The sequence below is a fragment of the Trematomus bernacchii genome, unplaced genomic scaffold (assembly GCF_902827165.1).
Source record: "Trematomus bernacchii unplaced genomic scaffold, fTreBer1.1, whole genome shotgun sequence".
Classification (NCBI taxonomy): domain Eukaryota; kingdom Metazoa; phylum Chordata; class Actinopteri; order Perciformes; family Nototheniidae; genus Trematomus; species Trematomus bernacchii.
This window is the reverse complement of record NW_022988043.1, coordinates 7597770-7618366: the sequence shown is the minus strand read 5'-3', so window position 1 is coordinate 7618366 and position 20597 is coordinate 7597770. Positions and strand designations below refer to the sequence as shown.

Sequence of the window (20597 nt, the reverse complement as noted above, 5' to 3'; positions counted from 1 at the left end):
TGATGCCAATTTTCATTTTTTTAGAAAGTGAGTTGATGATTTCATAAACTAAGAGTGAGGTACATTTTCACCTCGCAAATTTTCCATCCAAATGAAGCTACATTTCTAAATCATTTTCAGACAAATTTGACTACACATGTTAGTGTTGTTAGACCTTGTTGTCTTATATTTTTGTACAGCACTTTGAATTGCTTTGTGTTGAAAGGTGCTATATAAATGCCGAGTGATGATTAATAAATGTCCAAAGTGTCTATTTAGTAGGAAATCCAACCTAGAGCAATTGAGCATTGGAATAGAACATGTTGTTTCATAAGGCCCAATGAGAACAAACACGAGGCAGAATCTAAACAGGAAAGTGTAAAAACATGTTGAATCATTAAACATCTGATAGAACAAGAACAAGACACAATTAGTTTTTGTTTTTCTAAAAACAAAACAATGAGGTAGATACTAGCTGTCATTTTTTTTAAGGAGGGGCAGCTTGGGTGTATTGTTGTACATAGCCGTGGGAACATGTTTCAAATGGGGGGTGCTGTGGGGATGACACCAGGGCCGGTTCTGACCCATTTGCTGCCCTAGGCAAGATTTGTGCTGGTTCATATATATCTTATTTTACCAGTTAACATTTATTTATTTATCCATATTTTTTAATCTCTCCAGTTTTAAAGGATATTGTTGGTTTACTGTCCTATAGTATACATTGGAATGATTTCAAACCTGTTTTTATTTATCCTAATAATTATAAAGGTGTGCCTTGGAAATATTTGTTTACATAAATTGTGATAAAACCGTTTGAGACACACTGAGATAACTTAGACTAAAGTGAACTATCTAAACACTCAGAGTCCTTTACCTCACTGAGCCTCTCAGGGCACATGGAAAATGTAACCGGGGTGAAAAGGGTGTTATCTTTACTTAATTATGAATGTGAACAACCTCTGTCCGCACCGCTGTGCAGGAGATGGGGAGGGAGGGTAGAGAGAGCATCGGAACTTCACAGTCTAATCTCCCGACCTGATGTTTTTATTTTGTATTCAATCAATATATTTGTGTAAAGGGAAACAGCAGTAGATATATATTCATTTATTAAAATTAAAAAAAAGGGGGAAAAAAAGGGCACTTTCTCTGGAAGAAGAAAAAGGGCAGGGGCTCAAGCCCACTTTTGATGTGGCCGTGTAGTGGAAACGCGCCAATTTGGCGCGTTTCCACTACACGGCCTCGCTCGGCCTGGCTCGGTATGGCTAGGCCTCGTTAGGACTGGCTCACTTTATGGCGCATTTCCATTACAGTTTAGGAACTGGGGTAGTATCTATAGTAACGCAGTGTAGGCGGAGCCGTGACGTCATCTTCAATGAGAACCCCAGAAAAACAACACAGCCGTTAGCTGTTAGCACTCAGAGCTCACAGCTCCTCATATATGTTCAGAAACTAGACAAAAGTTAAACAAGTACAAACCACAGACTGCCTGTGTCATGGCGAATACAGTTGCTGCTTTATTTATGTCTGTATAGGCCGTTGTTGTGAGTGTGGACGGTCGGAGCATATACTGCGTTAGCTTAGCCAATCTCCATTTAGAAAACATGCATTTTAAAAGGTTTTTCGCCTGCCGTCTGTCTGCAGACTTGTCAAAGCATTAATTCATGGTTTTTACTAACCGGTATCAGTATGTTGCTACTTCGGCATCATTTTGAAACGTGTATTACAATTAAATCACGGTCAAATATGTCCATCTTGTTGTAGTTGTAGCCCCCTTGCCAGCGATGCTCTCTCTAGTTTAGCATACTCAGCCCGACTCAGCCTCGTTGTCTCTGGCCCTAGACCCACGATTTTATGAGGCCAGAAAAACTGTGAATTAGGACCCGCCGGCCGGTACTAGGCCAAGTGGAAACGCAACCAAAGACGGGCCGCTGACGTCACAGCCCTCTTAAACCGTGCTCCGCGCTGTAGTGGAAACGCGCCAATATGTGTGCACGTGCCTGCATGGGTGGCCTGTTGCCACTTGGCTACATTACATTGTTGGGGTGGATTACCAACCTGGTAGTGGGCAATAGCCCAAGGCTCCCAGACCCCCCGGGTCACCAAATGCCATACATTATATATGTTTCAGTTGGCTTAGTTGTAATTTGATTAATTGTTCTTTTTTGCAGGAATATGCCATCACCTGTTCCAACTGTGTCGTTATGGCTAATCTTCTAGTATAGTTTTGTGCCTGACACAAATTACATGTGCATCAATGCAATCATTTTAGGGATGGAGGTTGTCAATCAAATTAACTTGATAAAAATCAACCATACAAAATGCCCTTAAATAACTAATCCCATCAATATTAGTTATTTGAATTGGCAATAAGCGACAACATAAAAAAAAGTAAGGTCAAATAACAGTTTAAATATTGTTTTATTAATTATTCACCAAAAAGAGAAACTGCAAAAAGAGAGTTATTTTCTATTAATATTGAGCATTAAAAAACCTCACAGCTTTTCTCAAATGAAAAGCAGAAGCTTCTTTGAAGCGTGAGTACAAAAGAAATAAAAGCGCACAGAAATCTTTAAAAATAATGACACATTAAAACAGCTTAACTATTTGAACAGTTGTGAAAGCCATGCAGAAGGGAGAACATATGTTACATTCAGCAAGCTGGAAGCATCAAGGTGTACTGAGGCACATTTTGTACATTTCTTCCACACACTTGAAATAATTAATTACAGTATGTGTTTTTTTTCCGTCAATGATGTTATTGCTGGCTTAGTTTACTTGCAAAGGAAATGATCTCCTAAATACAAAATGTGATTTTAAGAACTGTAAAGGTTAAAAACTAAACTAATTTAATTAGTTTGACTGCAGCAGAATTTGTGCCTATTTTTATAAATAGAAAAATGGCTCTGATCACAAACATGGAACGTTTTTTTTCAGTTATTCCAGAAAACCGGTATTATTAATACCTTAGAGGTACCTTTTTGATAACAATCAACATTAACAGTCGTGGACTTTCAGTTGTTGCTCAGGAAAACCTGCATTTCTGAATGTACTAATGACTCTGATGTGCTTGATGTCTATTGATAATATCAAATAATTTACCTGGCTTTGCTTTATCTATAGGCCTACTATTAGTAAAGTCCGGCAGTGGCTTAGTCTGGCAGTGGCTAAGTCAGTAGGGGCTTGGACTCTGAGCCGTAGGGTCGCCGGTTAAAGTCCCCGACCAGACCTAAATATGGAGTGTGGACTTCTACTTGGAGAGGTCCCAGTTCACCCCCTGCCCTGCCGTGGTGCCCTTGAGCAAGGCACCGGACATCCCCCTTCCCCCCTCACTCCCATTGCTCCCCGGGCGCTGTACAATAGCTGCCCACTGCTCCTAGTACTAGACTCCTGGTACTAGGATGGGTTAAAAGCAGAGAACAAATGTCACTGTGTGTGCTGTGTGCTCTGCATGTGTGACCATCAAAGAGGGTTTCATCCCTCCCAATTCTTCTAAGTGTTCTGTGTGATGGTGTGAATTGAAAATTGAAATTATTAGAGGTTGTTTCTGAGAGGTTTTTGCTGGCAGTTTGTTTTATGCATCTCAGTATTGTGCCTCTGGAGTTCCCAATATACAGACTCTTGTTGTACATATACATATACATATACATAAGCTGTTAACATGTGGTACATCCACAGCAGAGCATTACATTTCAAACAGGGAAACCAGGAAAGGAGATGCCTATTTCGTCTAGGTAAGATGGATTTAACTGTATACCTTTTTGGCAAAAGCTCAACAGAATCATTTGAATGCTGTTTCCATGCCCAGTATGCAGTTAAGAAAGAAAGAGGCACAAGCCAACAGCCTACATCTCTTAATTCATTTCCCTTGACTGTATCTTTTACCTGATTTGGTTACCTTTATTAAATAACATTCTGACAGGCTACTGTCTTCCACATTGGATAGAAAAGTATTTCAAAATATATGTTTTGGTAATGTTTTTCTTTCTTCTCATGATATGGTTACAGGGCAGCATTTGAGTACAAATCATTTAGATTTTCAAGGATCTACGTTCTCCAAAATATAAGTAACTGTTGTTTGCATTACAGCTGTCTTGGGCTAATATTAAAGTGAGCAAAATTGTAACAGACATCTGACTGTCTAGTACAGAGAAGATAGTATCTTTTCAGTAAGTGGGATGACCTTTGGTGCACCAGGCAGACTTTGCGATTGAACTAGAGCATACATTATTACGATAGATCATTCCACATTAACCAAAATACAATTCACACCAAATAAACAGAAAGGTGTGCTCTAGAATTCAGAAAATAATATTTTAAGATAAATGAACATCATAAACAACAGTCTTGGGAAATATAATATAGAATTAAATATTTAAATAGTTTTATACAAGTTTACAAGGCATGTAGCACTGCAGTGACAGAGCTCATTAAGTCACTGTGGGAGCATTAAAACAGCAACAAAAGATCCTTATAGTTTACCACGCAGCATCATTTGACTGATTCTCTTTAGTTAATACATTCAGTATTTTACGTGTCATAGTCATTATTGGGTGTACATCATCATTGGAAGACTGTCTGACTTTTGGAAAATTAACTGACCGATTCCCACACAGCAAGGGATCTTGTAGAAACATACATTTAAAGCAAACTTCAAATAAAGTGACTCCTCTAGATAACTGTTATCCAGCACGCAGTAGCCCAGGTAACTATTAGTTTAGTCAATTGCAGATAATTCTATAACAGAATTAGTCGCTATCAAGTCAAGGTTTGACCATCTTTAAGAATGACAGCAAACCACAAATACCATAATCATTAATTGGCTGATTATTTCAAAAATATTCCCATGTTGAACAAATACTTGATATTTGAAATGCTAAGCATGGTTATTAATTTTCAACCCAAATACTTTTTAACCACTTATTGCCTGAGAGTACACTTGACAAAGCGGCATAATTGCTTTTTTAAGTGAGGGTTTTATTCACAGCATGTGGCCTGTCGTCGCTTTAGTAACAAGAAGACTGCTAACACTTAGGTATAATGTTTAAGTAGCACTATTAACAGATAATCTGTACTATTGAAAACACTATGAGCATTTGGAAGTGCTAGCCATTATGATGCTATACTGAAGAGGACCTGAAGTTGAAATTCAGCATCAAGAGTTTGGAGTCTGGGGTGGAGGAGTCCTGTGCTCTGGGAGCCTAGAAACCTTTCGGTTAATGTTTGGCTGTTTGCTTTCTTCCCTCCATCCTCCCTCTTTTCCTTTCTTCCCGTCTGCTTTCTCCTTATTCTGCCGACACAGTTTCAATGCTCGGGATATAAACACGTCCAGGTCGAAAAGCCGCTCTCTTTGCTTGACAGGTAGTGACTCCAAGGAGTCATCATTTACTGGCTGAGAAATGAAGGAAGTAGAAGAAAGGGGTTGAGATTCTAGGGAAGGAAAAAGTGTCGAGGTGGGAGAAGATAGTGTTTGAGGTGACTGAGGGGGGAGTGGAGAGCTGGGAGATGAGGGGAGAAGTGAGGGGAGGGAATTAGAGGAAGACGTGACAGGAAGAAGTGGGCTCAGTCTATCTTCATCATATTCAGATGATGGTTGCTGCACAACTTCCCCGTAGTGGAAAACTGAAGTTGGGAGGTCAGTCGGGGTGAGAGGGAGAGGGGGAGATGAGACGTAACCCGAAGGTGAACATGGCTCCACAGAAGGACTGGGTGAGTGAAGATGAGACTGGGTGCTTTCCACCCAGCGAGAGATCTCTTGGAATAAATCCCCGGTCTCCTCTTCTTCCTCCTCTACGGCTTCCTCCTCGTTCATCGCTCTCAGGTCCTCCATGCTGCCACTAAGTGGCTCGGAAGGCAAAGGAAGGCTATTGGTGTTACGCTTCCAATGAGACAGATCCAGGATCAGCTTAGGCTCTGAGTAGTGTTGAGGCTTGCCCTCCTTCCAGGCAATTTTATCCAGATAAGAAGGAGAGCCCACTTTGTAGTCACAGGAACGACCACAGTCCAGTTCCCCATACCCCAGACCACAGGCCCGCTCCAGGGAGGAGGGAGAGTTTTCCAGGAAGCGTTCAGCTGAGCTGCTGTGGGAATACTTGCGTGGATCCACCTTTAGAGCACAGATGGTGAGTAGCAGGGGGGAGGGAGAAGGTGAATTGTGTGTTGAACTGCTTTCATTAACTACACACTCTTTTCATTGTGTCATTAATAAATGGTTGTATAAATCAGTCAGTATATGGGAAAAATGAAAGCATATCCAACCTGTGCCTCCTCTATCAGTGCCGTGGAACTGGCCCGGGGGTCTCTCTGCACCTCCTCATCCTCTGTAGTGTCTCCTAGGTCAGAGGTCATGTGGGCAGGGGGCATGCAGCGACACCTCCCGCCCGACAGCTGCCAGGACACATCTGTTGATAAACTGCTCTCATACCTGCAGGAGAGCAGAAATGACTTGTAAAAACATTGCTGGTAAGTACATATTCGGTCCTTTTTACATTAGGAATCTTTAGTAGTTTCTTGAGCTTCAGTTTTATACTATTATTGGCATGTTGGCTCTACGTTTTTATCTTTATCTATTTCTGTAATCTATATAAAATACTAGTGTAAGAAATATAAATGCACACACTTTTCCCAGTGGATGCTGGAGGCCTGACTGTTGCTGTTGCTGAGGCTCTGCTCGGTGACAAGGCTGTCCTCTAGTTCGTCCTCGATGCGGAAGGGATGCGAGGAGGTGGGTTCATCCTCAGGACAGGAGTACTGCTGGAGGAAAGGGTGTGACAGCGCTGCCTCAGCTGTGAGCCGATCCATGGGGTTAAAGGTCAAGATACGCTGAAGGAAGTCCACAGCTGTGAAGAGAAAAGAAAGGGATCAGTGAAGGGAAGAGGATTAATAGAAATCAAATATATGTTCTTCTTAACTTTTATTCATATCCCTCTCTCAGGGCTAATTTATGTAGGTTAGACATTCAAAACTCTACAGGTTACTCTATCGCCTCAACACCCTCACAGTTTAGAAAAGTTAATGTTTGCTGTATCTTTATTTACATATTCAATTTCTCTTGTTTGTCCCTGCTGTATTTTAGTATTGCACCTTGAGCATCCACTTCAGGCAGCAATTCAGAAAAGGGTTTCTTCACTTTCCATCCATGGCTGACATAGGAAGGTATCACCTGGGAAAAAGATGACAGGGGGGTTAAAATATGTGTATAACTCTGTTGTGGTTATATATTTTTGCACATTTCACAGCACCCCCCTAGGTTAATAAAGCTTATTGTAGTTGAAAGCAACACAAAGGCAGGGCCTTAGAGAGAAACATGACATAGATGACCGTATTAATAAAATCAGTTTGCAGACATATGATTAGCAGCAGCCACTGAGGCGTCACCTGTAGCAAGTCCTGCCTGTCCTCCTCTCTCAGCACCGGCACTGTGTCGAGGATCAGCTGCATCTGCTCCAGCTCATGAGCGCCTGGGAGAGAGGGAATCAACCAATCAGAGACAAGCAGAGAAGAGACGAGCATCGGTTACATAAGCAGAAGAAAATGTGACCAATTAGAGTCAAACAGGATCACTTGGTGGTGTGAGCTGTCGAGTGAAATAAATGACAAGGTAAGGGTGTTCAATAAGAAATCTGAAGATAGAATGGAATATGCAGCAGTCTCTTTAATTTAATTTTACTTCAAATCTATGAACAGAAATCACCACTCTAAGAGCCAAATATTCAGACAGAAGAAATCAGATTCTGTAAAGCTCAACTTTTGTCCCTGAATGTGGTGTAGCCAGACATGCAAAATGCTCAAACTTTGCAGGTAATAGCAGAGCTGTAGCTCTCCCCACCCGTGTCGTCATGCAGGGTGGATTTGCCCTTTAAATGTTTCAATCAATCTAATGGGCGCCAGTAGGTGGTGCTATATAAACACACTCACCACTCTGAGTAACAAGCAAGCAGTTGTATTGTATTGGGATGAAAGTGCATTGCTTTCCCTGTCTAAACAAAAAACATGTGACATTTAAAAACTGCTGCTTAAGTATGGCAAACATCTCTCACAGTCCATGTGTGAAATTCTAACAAAGAAGAACACCAGGGAACAGATGACGCTATTGAGTTTATGGCACCATCTCTCCTGTGGTGTAGAGGGCTGCTGGAGGTCAAATCAGCCTGTCAGGAGGAACTACATCTGCTTTAGACAGAGAGAATGTTTCTATCATCATTGTTATTCTGGTCAGGCAAAGAAGGAGTCTGCAGAAAAAGAATAATGTATCTTTGGTGGAGGACACTGTGTACAGGAAAACTCTCCATAGCCCTCACTAGATGCTACTTTGTCTTGTTATTCTTACATTTCTACTAGTAACAACTTTAAATGGCAAAGGACACAGAGGTGTGTTTGAATACAACTGATTTACCGGATTCTATCACTATATTAACTTGAGAAGTCTTGTTTAAGTCTTCAATCTTATTTTGTTTGGTGTTTATTATATCTAAGATGTTAAATAGAGGTGTTTGAGACTCCTATGTTTCTGCTCAATACTAAAAATATCTTTGTATTTCTCCATGCAATCAACAAAAGGATGTGCATAATCAAAATGTTTTTGCAGTACATCAAGGTCATGAGTGTGTTAAAGGACACAGCATGACAAACAGTAGAGGTACCTGCAAACAGCATGCGTCCTGTGAGCATCTCTGCCAGTATGCAGCCAGTGGCCCACATGTCGATGGCCTTGGTATAGTTGTTAGGGGACAGGAGCAGACGGGGGGAACAATACCACTTAGTTACCAGACCCTCAGACAGATAGCCCTGGAGAAGGAATTGAGGGTGTGAGTGAGAAAAAATACAGGGAAAATAGGGAGAGGTAGAGGTAAGTGAAATTAATTATTTACAGTAGGTAAAGAACATTAGTGATGCACATGCAGAGAATTCGCTTGTGAGATGTTCTTAACATTTAGTGTGTACTTGTTAGTCTGCATGCACGTGTCTAATATTTAAAAATGATGATTACAAACTAGTTGGTCGTGTTTTTGTTTGAGCGCGAGCCTCATTAAGTCAGTACGTTCAGCCACAAAAAAAGGAAATGTAAGCTCATATTTTGAGTTACACCCACAAGGCTTGGGTTTTTATGTCAGCTACATGAACAGGCTTCTCGGTACTCTCTGTAGAAAACATTCGCCTTATCTCTACCTTCATTTATGGTGTTTCATTGAGCCTTTGATGCTCTACTTTTTCAACAACACATGTCCTCTCATTACTTCTGCTCCAACAAGGCGCCTGTCTGCTTTTTCTTTTGTAAAAGTTCACCTTGTGAATAATACTGATAATGAGGTGCATGGAGATGAACAGCAGCCACATGTATTCACATACAAACAGGATTTATCTGCTGAGTAATGAGAATGTGCCTGTTGCTATCATTAATGCTCTCGTGGCCTCTTATAAATCACTTCACCTCCCAATCTCTTTAATAGCTACATTCTCTGACCTTACAACATCTCAACATCCCTGCACTTACTACATGATATTTCCATTATTTTCCTGTCCATGAATCTCTCTTCAGCCAATTTTCACTGCTCTGAGCTCTTAAACTGATACAGTATGAAGACTATAGACTGCAGAACAATCCTAAGATTTAGGCTTACATATTCTTACACATTTGTATATTTCTGGAGGCTGCAAGCTAGTTTCATGCTGTCTGTGGACATATAAAGGTAACTTCCTTCCTGCTGACATACTATTTGTATCACTCTTATCCCCAAAGAAAACAAGATTTCTGTGTTTAAAAAAAGCGGCCCCACAATTTGTCTTCTGTCTTTTTCTCCCTCCATTCTTTGTCCTCGCTGCACTTCTTCCCTTCTGTTCTCCCATCACCACTTTTCTTAAATCGTGTTTTTTCAGGCCACCAGAGTAACATCTCTCATATACTTCTAAACCATATCTTGAATGAGTTGGAATTAAACAGCATTATTGAGTTGCTGTGAAAAAGGAGATATGAATTGAAGTTCAGTTTTACTTCGCTCTTCTTCAGCCTTTCTGTTTTCTCTTTGCTCCTCCTGTGTGTCCTCTCCTCTCATTTCAATCCTCTTTGCCCCTGTATCATGTGTAGCCTTATCTTTATGCTCTCTATTCCCTGTCTTCTGCCCTCACTTCACCTTTCGCACTCCCTCCCCTTCCCCTCCAGGCTCTCCCTCATTGCTGCCAGGAGATGACAGAGCAGAAACTGATGCTGAGTGTTCAATGATGCACACACCTTGCCTTCTATCTGTCTGTCCCTCTGTTTGGATGACTCTCTCTATCCCACTTATTATTTGATGGACAGTGTCTTTCAAGGAATGTGTCAAAAGTACAACATTTTGTAGAATGTAATTGTATTTGATGATAATTCATCTGATCCGAAAAATAAGCAAATGTAGGTCTCAGTTTCAAAGAATTATGCACAGATGTGCCCTCACCTTTCATTATGTAACTATATTAAGACTGAGTTTAGCACACAGCTATTCCCCATTATGAAATGTTTGTTGGACTTCTTTACCCCTTCCCTTTTCTCTCATCCTTCTCCCCTCTTGTCACCACCTCCCACTTGCCTCTCCATCCATTCCCTTAATCTCAACTCATTGTTTCTCTACGTCAGCATCATCAGCTTTGACTGTCACTTCTTTTTTTCTTCACACTTCACCCCATCTCTCTCTTTTCGCCCACATCCTTTCTTCTCCTCCTTTATCACCTGTTCCATCCCTCGCTCAGTTCTTGTCAGTTCCACTTTACTCATTTGGACCTGTCTACTCCTACTCCTACTGCCCTCTGCCTCACTTCTTTATCTTTCATCCATTTATTTCTCTTTCTTTTCCAACACTTTCCCCTTTTCACCTTTCCCCTCCGTCTTTCTCCTTTATCCAGGTCATGAATCATTTCTAGGCAGATCCAGTGCCGCCATAAACACTTCAAGGTGCTACTTGTGTTGACGGTAAACAACATCACCAATTATCTTTTCTCTGCCTCTGTTTCCCTTCTCTCTTTTTGCCTGTATAAATGTTTGTCTGTGTTGTCAGAGGACCGCATTTAGAGCGATTGTCAAACAGCATTTGAAGCACTGTAGAGTCAGAGTGTGCTGACAAAGCATCTGTTATTACACACAGACCATGTTACTGATAAAAGATAGGAGTGATTTCTTTGGAGCAATTATTATAAACCATACAATCTGAGCCACCAGCTATGTTTTATGGCCAAACATGAAAGTGAAAACTATCTGTCGCTTTCACATCACAGTTGGAGTAAATACTGAACACGTCTATTCTCACAAAAATGTTTTAAAAAGCAGTGATTTGGTTCTGCATTATTAAATAACAGAGAGGAGGCTAGCACATTCACTGCAGGCATCTGCTTTGGTGTGAACACTGCATCACAAATAACCCAGCCTTATCTTACACACACATTGCCATACACACAGGCACATACACACACATAACTCTGGTGACAGACACATCAGCTGGAGCAGACTCTTCATATCCAACTCAGAACAATCAAAGCCACGTCAGCAGTTTCAAATTAGAGTGTAATGTGCAGCCAGCACTCTCATTGTTTAATAATGCATCCCCATAATCAAAGCTTTGAGGCAACGTCTGCAAAGGAAGAGGCTCATATTGCAGCACCCGACAAGGGAAAAAAATACATAATATATCCGGAAGAGCTCAAAGTACTTGGTGTTGAATAGTCCATTTATGCATTCATTTGTTCATGTATCCATTCATCTATCAATCTATCTTTATATCCATCCATCCATTCATCTATCTACCTAGTGGCAGTGGGTTGGCTGAGCATTTTCTGTAGCTACACAGTGTGAGAGCTATATGCACCTAAACACAGAAAGGGGAACAGAGTGAGAGTTTCTGCTGTCATGCAAGACCCAAACCATCTTCATCGCTCTTACTTTTTCTCTCTTTGATATCTTATTTGTACCGATTTTCCCTATCATTCCTATTTGCACTTTCTCTCACCCTTCTTTTTTTTTTGCCGTTTTTCTGCCCTGACTGCATTGTTCTTTTCACCTCCCCTCCTTTCACCCTTCCATGACTTATCATTTCTCATCCTTGCTCCTCATCTGTTCTCTTCCTACCCCCCTCCTCCCCTCAATCTAAACCCCCTGTGTCTGCACCCAGCTGATCCCCAGTCCCGTGCTCTGAGCTGACAAAGATCGCTTTTCACAAGAGCTCCTCTCCCTCTCCACATGCACAGACCCGAAGAACACACACACACACACACACACGCACACGCACACGCACACGCACACGCACACGCACACGCACACGCACACGCACACGCACACGCACACACACACACACACACACACACACACACACACACACACACACACACACACACACACACACAGTCCTGCCCTGCTAGTGTTACAGTATTGCTGTGGGATCTTCGTGCATAATAAAGCAGCACCATGGGGCGGTAAATGGTCACATCCATCTCTCAGAAGCCTTTATCTACAGTGGACAGGCTAATCACAGGGTTTGATTTGCACAACACTTGATACCAGGTTTGGGGAAGAATATGTTAATAGTAACAGGTATGGTAATAAAAGATGCAAGTATAGGATAAAGGAGACAGCTTGGCAGTGCTGCTATAGCAATATGTAGAATCCTAGTGTAGCGGTTACACATTTTTAAATGTCAAGTTTGAAATATTGTATTCTGTTTGGATTCAGCCAGCTAGTGTTGATCTTTGTCAGCATCTGACCAATGAAGTATAAGATGTCACCTAAGATAACGCACACACCAGACAGACAACAATTATTCTGTTTTTCAATCAACCTGCTGATATTCTACGGGAGGAAAATCCCAGTTTATAGAGTATCCTTTGCCACACTAGTGCAAGGGCTTGTGCACGGCTGTCTGACTATCACACTTTCTCTTCCTTCATTGAGAGTGAGCAGCGATAATGTTTAATATTAAAATATTCCTGGATTCATCTATCCTCAGCAGAGCAGCCCACACTATGTCAGACTGCAATGAGAAGATTGAAAATCCTCCTCATTTTATCAACTTTGCTGGCTTGAATATGAACAGTCTGATTAATTTTTGTAAAAATATTAAAAAAGCACAGAGACAAAAAACACAGCCAATATTAGGTGGACAGAGATCATAACTTGTATCCTGGCTTGTCTTCTGAAGATTATGGCTTTATAAAAATTATCGAAACTTGTTGAGAGATCAGGAGGCTTAAGAGAGTAATGATCAAAGGCATTTATTGGCTCTCCTCAAAAGAACACTTGGCACACTTGCCACATCTACATGTCCTACGTAGATCCAAAGAGTAATAAGCTAATAGCTGGAAATATGTGTACAAGTGTTGCTGATTTTAGAAACTTCCAGTGAATATTTCATCTTTGATCATCAGTCACAGACTTTTCATTAAAAAAGCGTGAGTGTAAATGTCCCTGCAGTTGGCCTATGTGTGTGTGGGTGTGTGTGTGGTAGGGTTTATTCTTCTCTTACCTTATGAGAATAATGCGGGTCGACTATCCTGGCCAGTCCGAAGTCTCCAATCTTGAGCAGCAGTTGGTCTGTGTTGAGGAAGATGTTGGCAGGCTTCAGGTCTCTGTGCAGGACGTTAGCTGAGTGAATGAACTTCAGTCCCCTCAGCAGCTGGTAGAACAGCAGAGTAGCATGACCTGTTTAAGGGAAAAGGCTCAGATATCAGGAAACACCACACCACTTCTCTTTTCAGTCTTTAATTTCCATAACGATGCTTACTTCTAGACTTAGTGAATATGCTTCATTATGTGTTATTGTGTACAACTTGTATGGATAGCTTCTCTACAATTTAAATAATTTAAATCACAAAAGGAATAAGGGGAATATTCAACGAAAAAGCACATTTTGTGGAATCATTTCCTATGGGCAACACTGTTTTGGCACATAAAGTCAAAAAGCAATTGCATCACTCAAATAGTTACAAAACATGTTTATTTAGAGGATACAAACAAGCTGAAAGAACGATTCAAAATGTTCTGGGCAGGATTGTACTGTGACTTGTGGATAAAACACTATCTCAGTAAAAGAGTGTCTCAAAAGGACAGCGACTAATCCAATAATTCGCAGTGTAAACAAAGCCAGCAGTGCTGCAGAAACAGAACAGTAGTGTTTCAACAAACTGTGAAATCGGGTTTAGGAACATCAAATGTCGTTTCTTTTTTAAACTTTCATCTTTCCATTTCCTTTGTATTTCCCATACCTGTGGGTAGTGGTCCTTGTTCTAGCAGTCGAGCCAGATCTGTCTCCATGCACTCTTGCACGATGTACAGGGCACTCAGCTGGGTCGGGTCTCTGGGCAGCGGTCGTCCATACGGCGCCAAAACCTCGTGAACACTCACCACGTTTTCATGGAGCAGCCGGCGGGTGATTTTGACCTCCCGCAGAGCATGCTTCACCGTCACAGCATCGCGCATCACCAACTTTTTGATTGCCACGCGCTGGCCGGTGCGCTCATCAACAGCTGAGAGGACCAGGCCTGTTACACCTGTGCCGAGAGGTCGAAGGTCAACAAAGTGACCACCCAGGTCAAAACCATGAAGGAAGAGGGGGGTCTCTTGTCTAGCCATGATAGCTTCGTCTGCCGGTGTTAGGGACAGATGATAGATGGTTGTATGTACTTTTAAATAGCTTGATGGATCCCCAAAATATCACATTTAAAGGTGCTTTGGTTTATATTGTGCACATTAACTGACGAGTTGATATTTAGTTGTGTAGCTGGTGCATCTAGATGTCCGTTATCTTGTAGAAAATATCCAAATTAAGTAGTCTGCTAAAAGGTAGTGGCAGTTTGAGGGGCACCCATATGTTCCAGTAGGGTTACTTATTCCAGATTTGGGTCCAGAATTTGGAACTGAACCAAGAATTGCAAGCCGGTTAAAAGAAACACAATTTTTCCTTCAGGCCTACAAAGTGTCTTTGTGCATAATCTTCACCTCCTCTGCTGGTCCTGTGTGGGCAGATTATTTTACTGTAGCAGCTGAGAATCCACTATGTTCCACATTAAAAAACAACCTATGAGGTTAGTACGTGCTTAATAAAACTAAAATGTACTTTTTCCTCATGACACTTGATGAAGATGTCTCTCTGTTCCAAAGATGTGATGTGACGCTGTGCTCTGCTGGCAGGGATGCACTTCTAATCTCTCACTGCATTTTGTTCTTGCGCAGATAGTAAGGATGTCAGTGAGTCCTATTAACACTACCCAGGGCAGGGGTATCCATAGAAACAGCCCTCTGTGTGGCTGATCCTGCTTTTACATGTGTAGATGCATCATGGGACAGCAGCAGGAGGACAGCCAGTAATCCTCATCGATCAGTCTTCGATACTGAGGTAGGAGGTAGGAGGAAGGAGGCAGGGTTAGGTGAGTTAAATCAATTCTGTCAGCTCCTCCTCTTGTTCCATGATACCAGAGTCAGTCAGTCCGTCAGACAGACAGTCAGTCAGTCAGTAAGTTCATTCAGTGTGAGATCCACAGTTGGAGGGTGGTCAAATCCCAGAGCTGTGGTACTGTTGCATGTGTTTAATCCCTCAGTAATCTGCTTCCTGTTGCCTTCTGATGAATGTAAGGGGTTTCAGCATCAGGTCGTGGTCACTGTGGAGAGATAATGCTATTAGCTGAGTCGCGTAACAAATCTGCTGCTGAGGATGAAAAGAGGCGAACAGAAGAAAAGCTAAATATGAAAGTAACAGAGGAACAGAGCCAGTGTGATAACAGGGTCTGTGTTGCAGGAGAGTTGCCATTACATAACACTAAATGGCAGAGTAACCTAATCTACAACCTAACGTGCCCTAGAGAGGATAATAACATCTATTCAGTGACGCCTTAATATCTGCTATGTGATGCTGTTGACATTTCAAGCAGAGAGACACTCACAAGATGAAGTGGATTACCATGGCAGCATTGTTTTCAGTGATAAGCCATTTCATTTTCTGATGGCATCACACAGCATAACTTTCTGATTAGACGTGAATAAAGCTAGCCGACAACTGAGTTCTATACCCACAACTTCAAAGGTCATATAGTGGTAGAAAACAAAGGATTGGCTTTCTCACACCCCTGGATCCCAGGGATGCAAGAATTCAAACAATCCATAAAACACATATCTTTGCTGTTAAAGGCCTGAGGGCATGTTTGCTTTTCTTTCTAGACGGGGGGATGTGCACTCAATAACTTCTCTTTAACAGCCTTCAACTTAATTACAAACACACTCCATGTCCATGTGAGCCTCGGTCAGGCAGATAGTCAGAGGCTGACAGCGTGTAAACTGAGAACAGAGGATGGGAGAGAGGGAGCGTTGACAGTGTTGCTGGGTGGGAGGCGCATCGCTGGGCTAACTTTATATATAATGCATAACCACTGGAGATGGCACTGTGCCTTTATTCTGCACATTTCTTCAGCTTATGCAACCAGAATACATGTCATAAATACAGATAGTTTGCCGTTTGTTGATGCAATGCAGTAAAATGCATTTAATTGCAATTGTGAAGTCTATTGTCAACATTTTTTTAAATGTAACACTGGCTTAAAAAAAATATTTGAATTCAGGTTAAGGCAGAAAATGAAACCAAACTCTACACAATACAATATGATGTGGTGATGGCAGATGAGAGGGTAACTAACACATCACTCTGGCTTTGTGTAGCTGCTTTTGTGTCCCTTATTGTTATCTTCCTCGTTTTACTCCCCAACAACAGGCGTTAATGTAGTTACAGTTCAGATGGAAAACACTGCATCCTCTCTGCACACTGACTTCATGCGGCTGCCTTTGTGTGTCCCCACAGTAACGCCCCTCTGACAGAACAAAAACAGTGAGGTTGAAGTGCATCTAATAACTACATAAAGCTCTATTTAAAATAAGAAAATGAAAGTAAACCAACGACAACCAGACTCGAGCTCCTTTTAGCTCCTCAACCAGCGTCCCGCTATCTTCATCTCTATGCAGTATCTGTTCGCTGTGCAATAACAAGAGGAAGAAGAAAGAAAGATAACAGCAGCAACCAGCGGTACTCACCGGGGCTTTTACGCAGCCGCAGCCTGCCGTCCAGAAACAAAGATCGGGGGAACAGATGTAAGAGATACGGGTCCCTCGGAGGAAAGAAAGTGAAACACGACCGGATCTCTCTTTTGTGTCCCTGTGATTCAGATGATATGGGGGGGGGGGGGCGGCCGGTACGGGTCGGCACCGGGGAGATCCGCCGAGATAAGATAAGCCACAGGAACTGCTATAGAGCCGGTTATTGTGGGAGACTGTCCTCTCTCCGTCAGGGGAGAGAGTTGAGAGAGGGAGGAGAGGAGGGATCACCCAGATCAGATAGCAAACATGTAGCAGACCTGAGAGTGGACACACTGCACCATGACTGACTGAGTATCTCTCTCTCTTTCTCTCTGGATGCTGAATTCATTGGTCTCCATTTCAACTTGTGAAGAAAAAAAGCTAAATATTCCAATCAATTTAAATTAAAGCCCAAACCAGCCTCCATCTTGTTCTAGCTGAATTATTATTGTTTGATCATTATAGTAATCTGCAACCCGCAATGTGTTTGTTTTTGAGGTTCCCCTAGCCATTGTGTTGTGTTCGAAAGCTGTTACCGCTCATGGTGTTCGAGGGTCAATTTTGACCCATGATTTATCTCAGTCCAGAACACTCAAAAATAATGACTATCATCCAATATTGTTTTAATTACATCATAACTAACTTATAATGCATTCATAACCGTACAATCTTGTTGTAATTGTATGGCCCCAAAACACATTACACCACATTATTGCACACGTGCATGTGTGTGTTCAGGTTCAAGTGTTAGTGTACATATTCTTTGAGTAAGGTCGAGTTCCCGTGGGGAGGGGGGCAGAGGGATGGGAGACGAGGTGCATGTTGCGAAAAATATATTGTTACAGTGGTTGAAGGGGGTGGGGGTGGGGTGTCTAAAGTCAAAGATGAATCTTGATTGGGCCAAAATTGACCCTGAGTCACCCACAACAATGCTGCTGGGTCTTCCTAAACCTTTTTTATTTAGAGACCTTCAGGCTTGGCTAAAATTGTCAAAATCAGTTTTGTAGTGTTTATATAGCTGTTGTGGAGGATATCATGAAGAGCCTTGTTCCGATAAAAAAAACTAGAGCGTAGTTATTATATAATTTTAACTTGAAACGGGTCACGGGAGACCCGAACACAACATAAGGGCTAGAGAAGAAGATGTAGATTCGTGAAAGGATTGTACAGCTATACAAACAATTGGTGAAATTAAACATTTGAACTTATATTGGTCAATATAGGCCTACTGGTTTTATATATTCCTAGTTTTTTCATATTCAGCTCTGAGAGTCATTTTGTGATCAGTTTGTCTTTTCTACTTTGCAGATAGCACTTCAGGCAAACCAATGGAACCCTTTGTGAACTTGATGAACTATGGGTTTTTGGCCCTTGTGGGGGTGTATGTTTACAAAGCCTGTGGTTAGTCTATCCTTATTACAGAGAATAAACATATCACAGTTACTTATTTCATTGTTAAGTTGAATAACATTCATCTGTCTGCATCTTAGAAATTATTTATCTAATATATCATATTCCAATTACTTGTATATAGACCTTGCACTATTTATATTCTATTTTATTTGTGTTACTTGCACTAATTGAACTATGTTGTCTGTTTTATTATGTTGCACCGTTGGAGGAGCCTGTGACCTAAACATTTAATTGATATATCCAGGACCGTCCCTGGCCAACTTGAGGCCCCACGCAAAGTTATATGATGAGGCCCTCTGTTTCGCGACCGTCGACGGGGACGGGTGCTAGTGGAGCCTCGCAGTAGCGAAACCATGCCGCTCCACACTATTTGCGCCGCATAAGCGCATAGGTGCGCCGCATTTGAGAGGCCCCCTCCACAAGATGAGGCCCCCTCCGCAAGATGAGGCCCCCTCCGCGAGGTGAGGCCCCCTCCGCAAGGTGAGGCCCCACGCAGTCTGCGTGATCGGCCTGTAGGGAGGGACGGCCCTGGATATATCTACACTGTACCTATGTACAAATGACAATAAAAGCCTTGAATCTTGAATTGTACAATAGTGATGCAGAAATCTGATGAATACTCTGCTAAATGCAAAAAATGAGATGCTTGGTCAGTGGTTCCTTTGTGACTATAGAGGGGGGGGGGGGGGGCTGTAATCAGAGTGCTGTTGCTGTTTAGTACAAAATAAAGTAACCCAAACAACAACCGTTGATGTACATTATATGCTTTAAAGAAAAGCTTATTGGATTTAAAGCCACTCTACATCTTTACTAATAGAATATCCTGCTTAATCTGAGGTCTGTACTTAATACGATTGTTGGTGGGATTTAAATATATGCACAGCTAGTTACACACATATATTTTTTGTTATTATAGAGCAGATTTAATTGCACTACATTTGAATCTGCTCCGAGTTATTTTGGTCTGTGTTGCAGGTGAATGTCTGCTCCTTCTCCTGGGTGTCAAGTATAGATAAAACAGATTATAAGCGGAATGTAGTGAAGAGGAAATTGTAAAATACTTGTGTTGCTGTTACGTAAAATCTTTTTAAAATGTTTTTATTTGGTAACAGGGCAGCTACCAGAACATGTAATAAAGACAATTTTGCAAGGAAAGATGATCTGTTCTTTTGAAGACTGCACCCTATTGTATCAGCTATAGGTGAAATGTACCCAAACCTCTTAATAGCACTTTTGAGTAATTTGGGACATCTGTGAGTTACATTTCCTGGAACTATTTCCAAGGGTGGATTAACATTATTTTATATGGACTTCAAATGCAAGCTAAAGGCAGGAGGAGAGTCATTAGCCACTGAAGATTAGCCAAGCTAGATACAAATCACTGGCATCTTTATAATAACACTGCTCAAAAGACTGAAAAGAAGCAGAACAATTGAAGTATAAAGGAAGAGCGAATATCAGTCAAGCACTTGGATGTGATCTATTTCTGCCTTTTCTAATTAACACCGATAGTATCTGACAAATAGAGACATCACAGTGTCAGCAGTGGGTGGCTACAAACACACACACACACACACACACACACACACACACACACACACACACACACACACACACACACACACACACACACACACACACACACACACACACACACACACACACACACACACACACACACACACACACACACACACACACACACCTGCTGACAACGTGTGGTTATGATTGTGTCGTGCAAAGAAAGGTGAAAGTGAGAAATCCAAATAACAAAATGTTGACACCCTACTAGTTCTCTCTTTGTTTCATAAAAAGGTTCAAGAAGTCCATATTATCTACCTGGCAATTCAGTTCAAAAGCAAACGGTTTGGGGTAAGCAGGGTTGTTCTGCTGCTTGTTTGATGTCAAATATTGCAGATGTGGAACGATACAAATAAACCCAGGAATGAATCTAGTATTAGAAATGTGACGTGAAGGAATTCTCGGGTCAAGAGTCATCAGATCTCTGAACAGACACACAGAAAGCAACTGTCCGTCTATCTCTGGCACATTGTGAGCAGCAGCATTGTGTGTGTGTCCTCCTCAGATTACCTCCCTCCAATAGATCCCTGTCTAAGTAGGAAAGGAAATAAAT

The 20597-nt window shown here is 41.6% G+C and overlaps 1 protein-coding gene across 1 annotated transcript; it reads right to left on the bottom strand.

Annotated features, from left to right (window-relative positions):
- Positions 1–3398: 3398 nt before the first annotated feature.
- Positions 3399–17464, bottom strand: mapk4 (mitogen-activated protein kinase 4). Its single transcript, XM_034118756.1, has 9 exons — positions 17009–17464; positions 14197–15588; positions 13458–13633; positions 8619–8763; positions 7354–7436; positions 7060–7138; positions 6596–6815; positions 6235–6400; positions 3399–6082 (listed from the first exon to the last, which is right to left on the bottom strand). The coding sequence occupies exons 2-9, from the start codon at positions 14561–14563 to the stop codon at positions 5132–5134; spliced, it is 2187 nt and encodes a 728-aa protein (XP_033974647.1). The 5' UTR covers positions 14564–15588; positions 17009–17464; the 3' UTR covers positions 3399–5131.
- Between the last annotated feature and the right edge of the window lie 3133 nt (positions 17465–20597).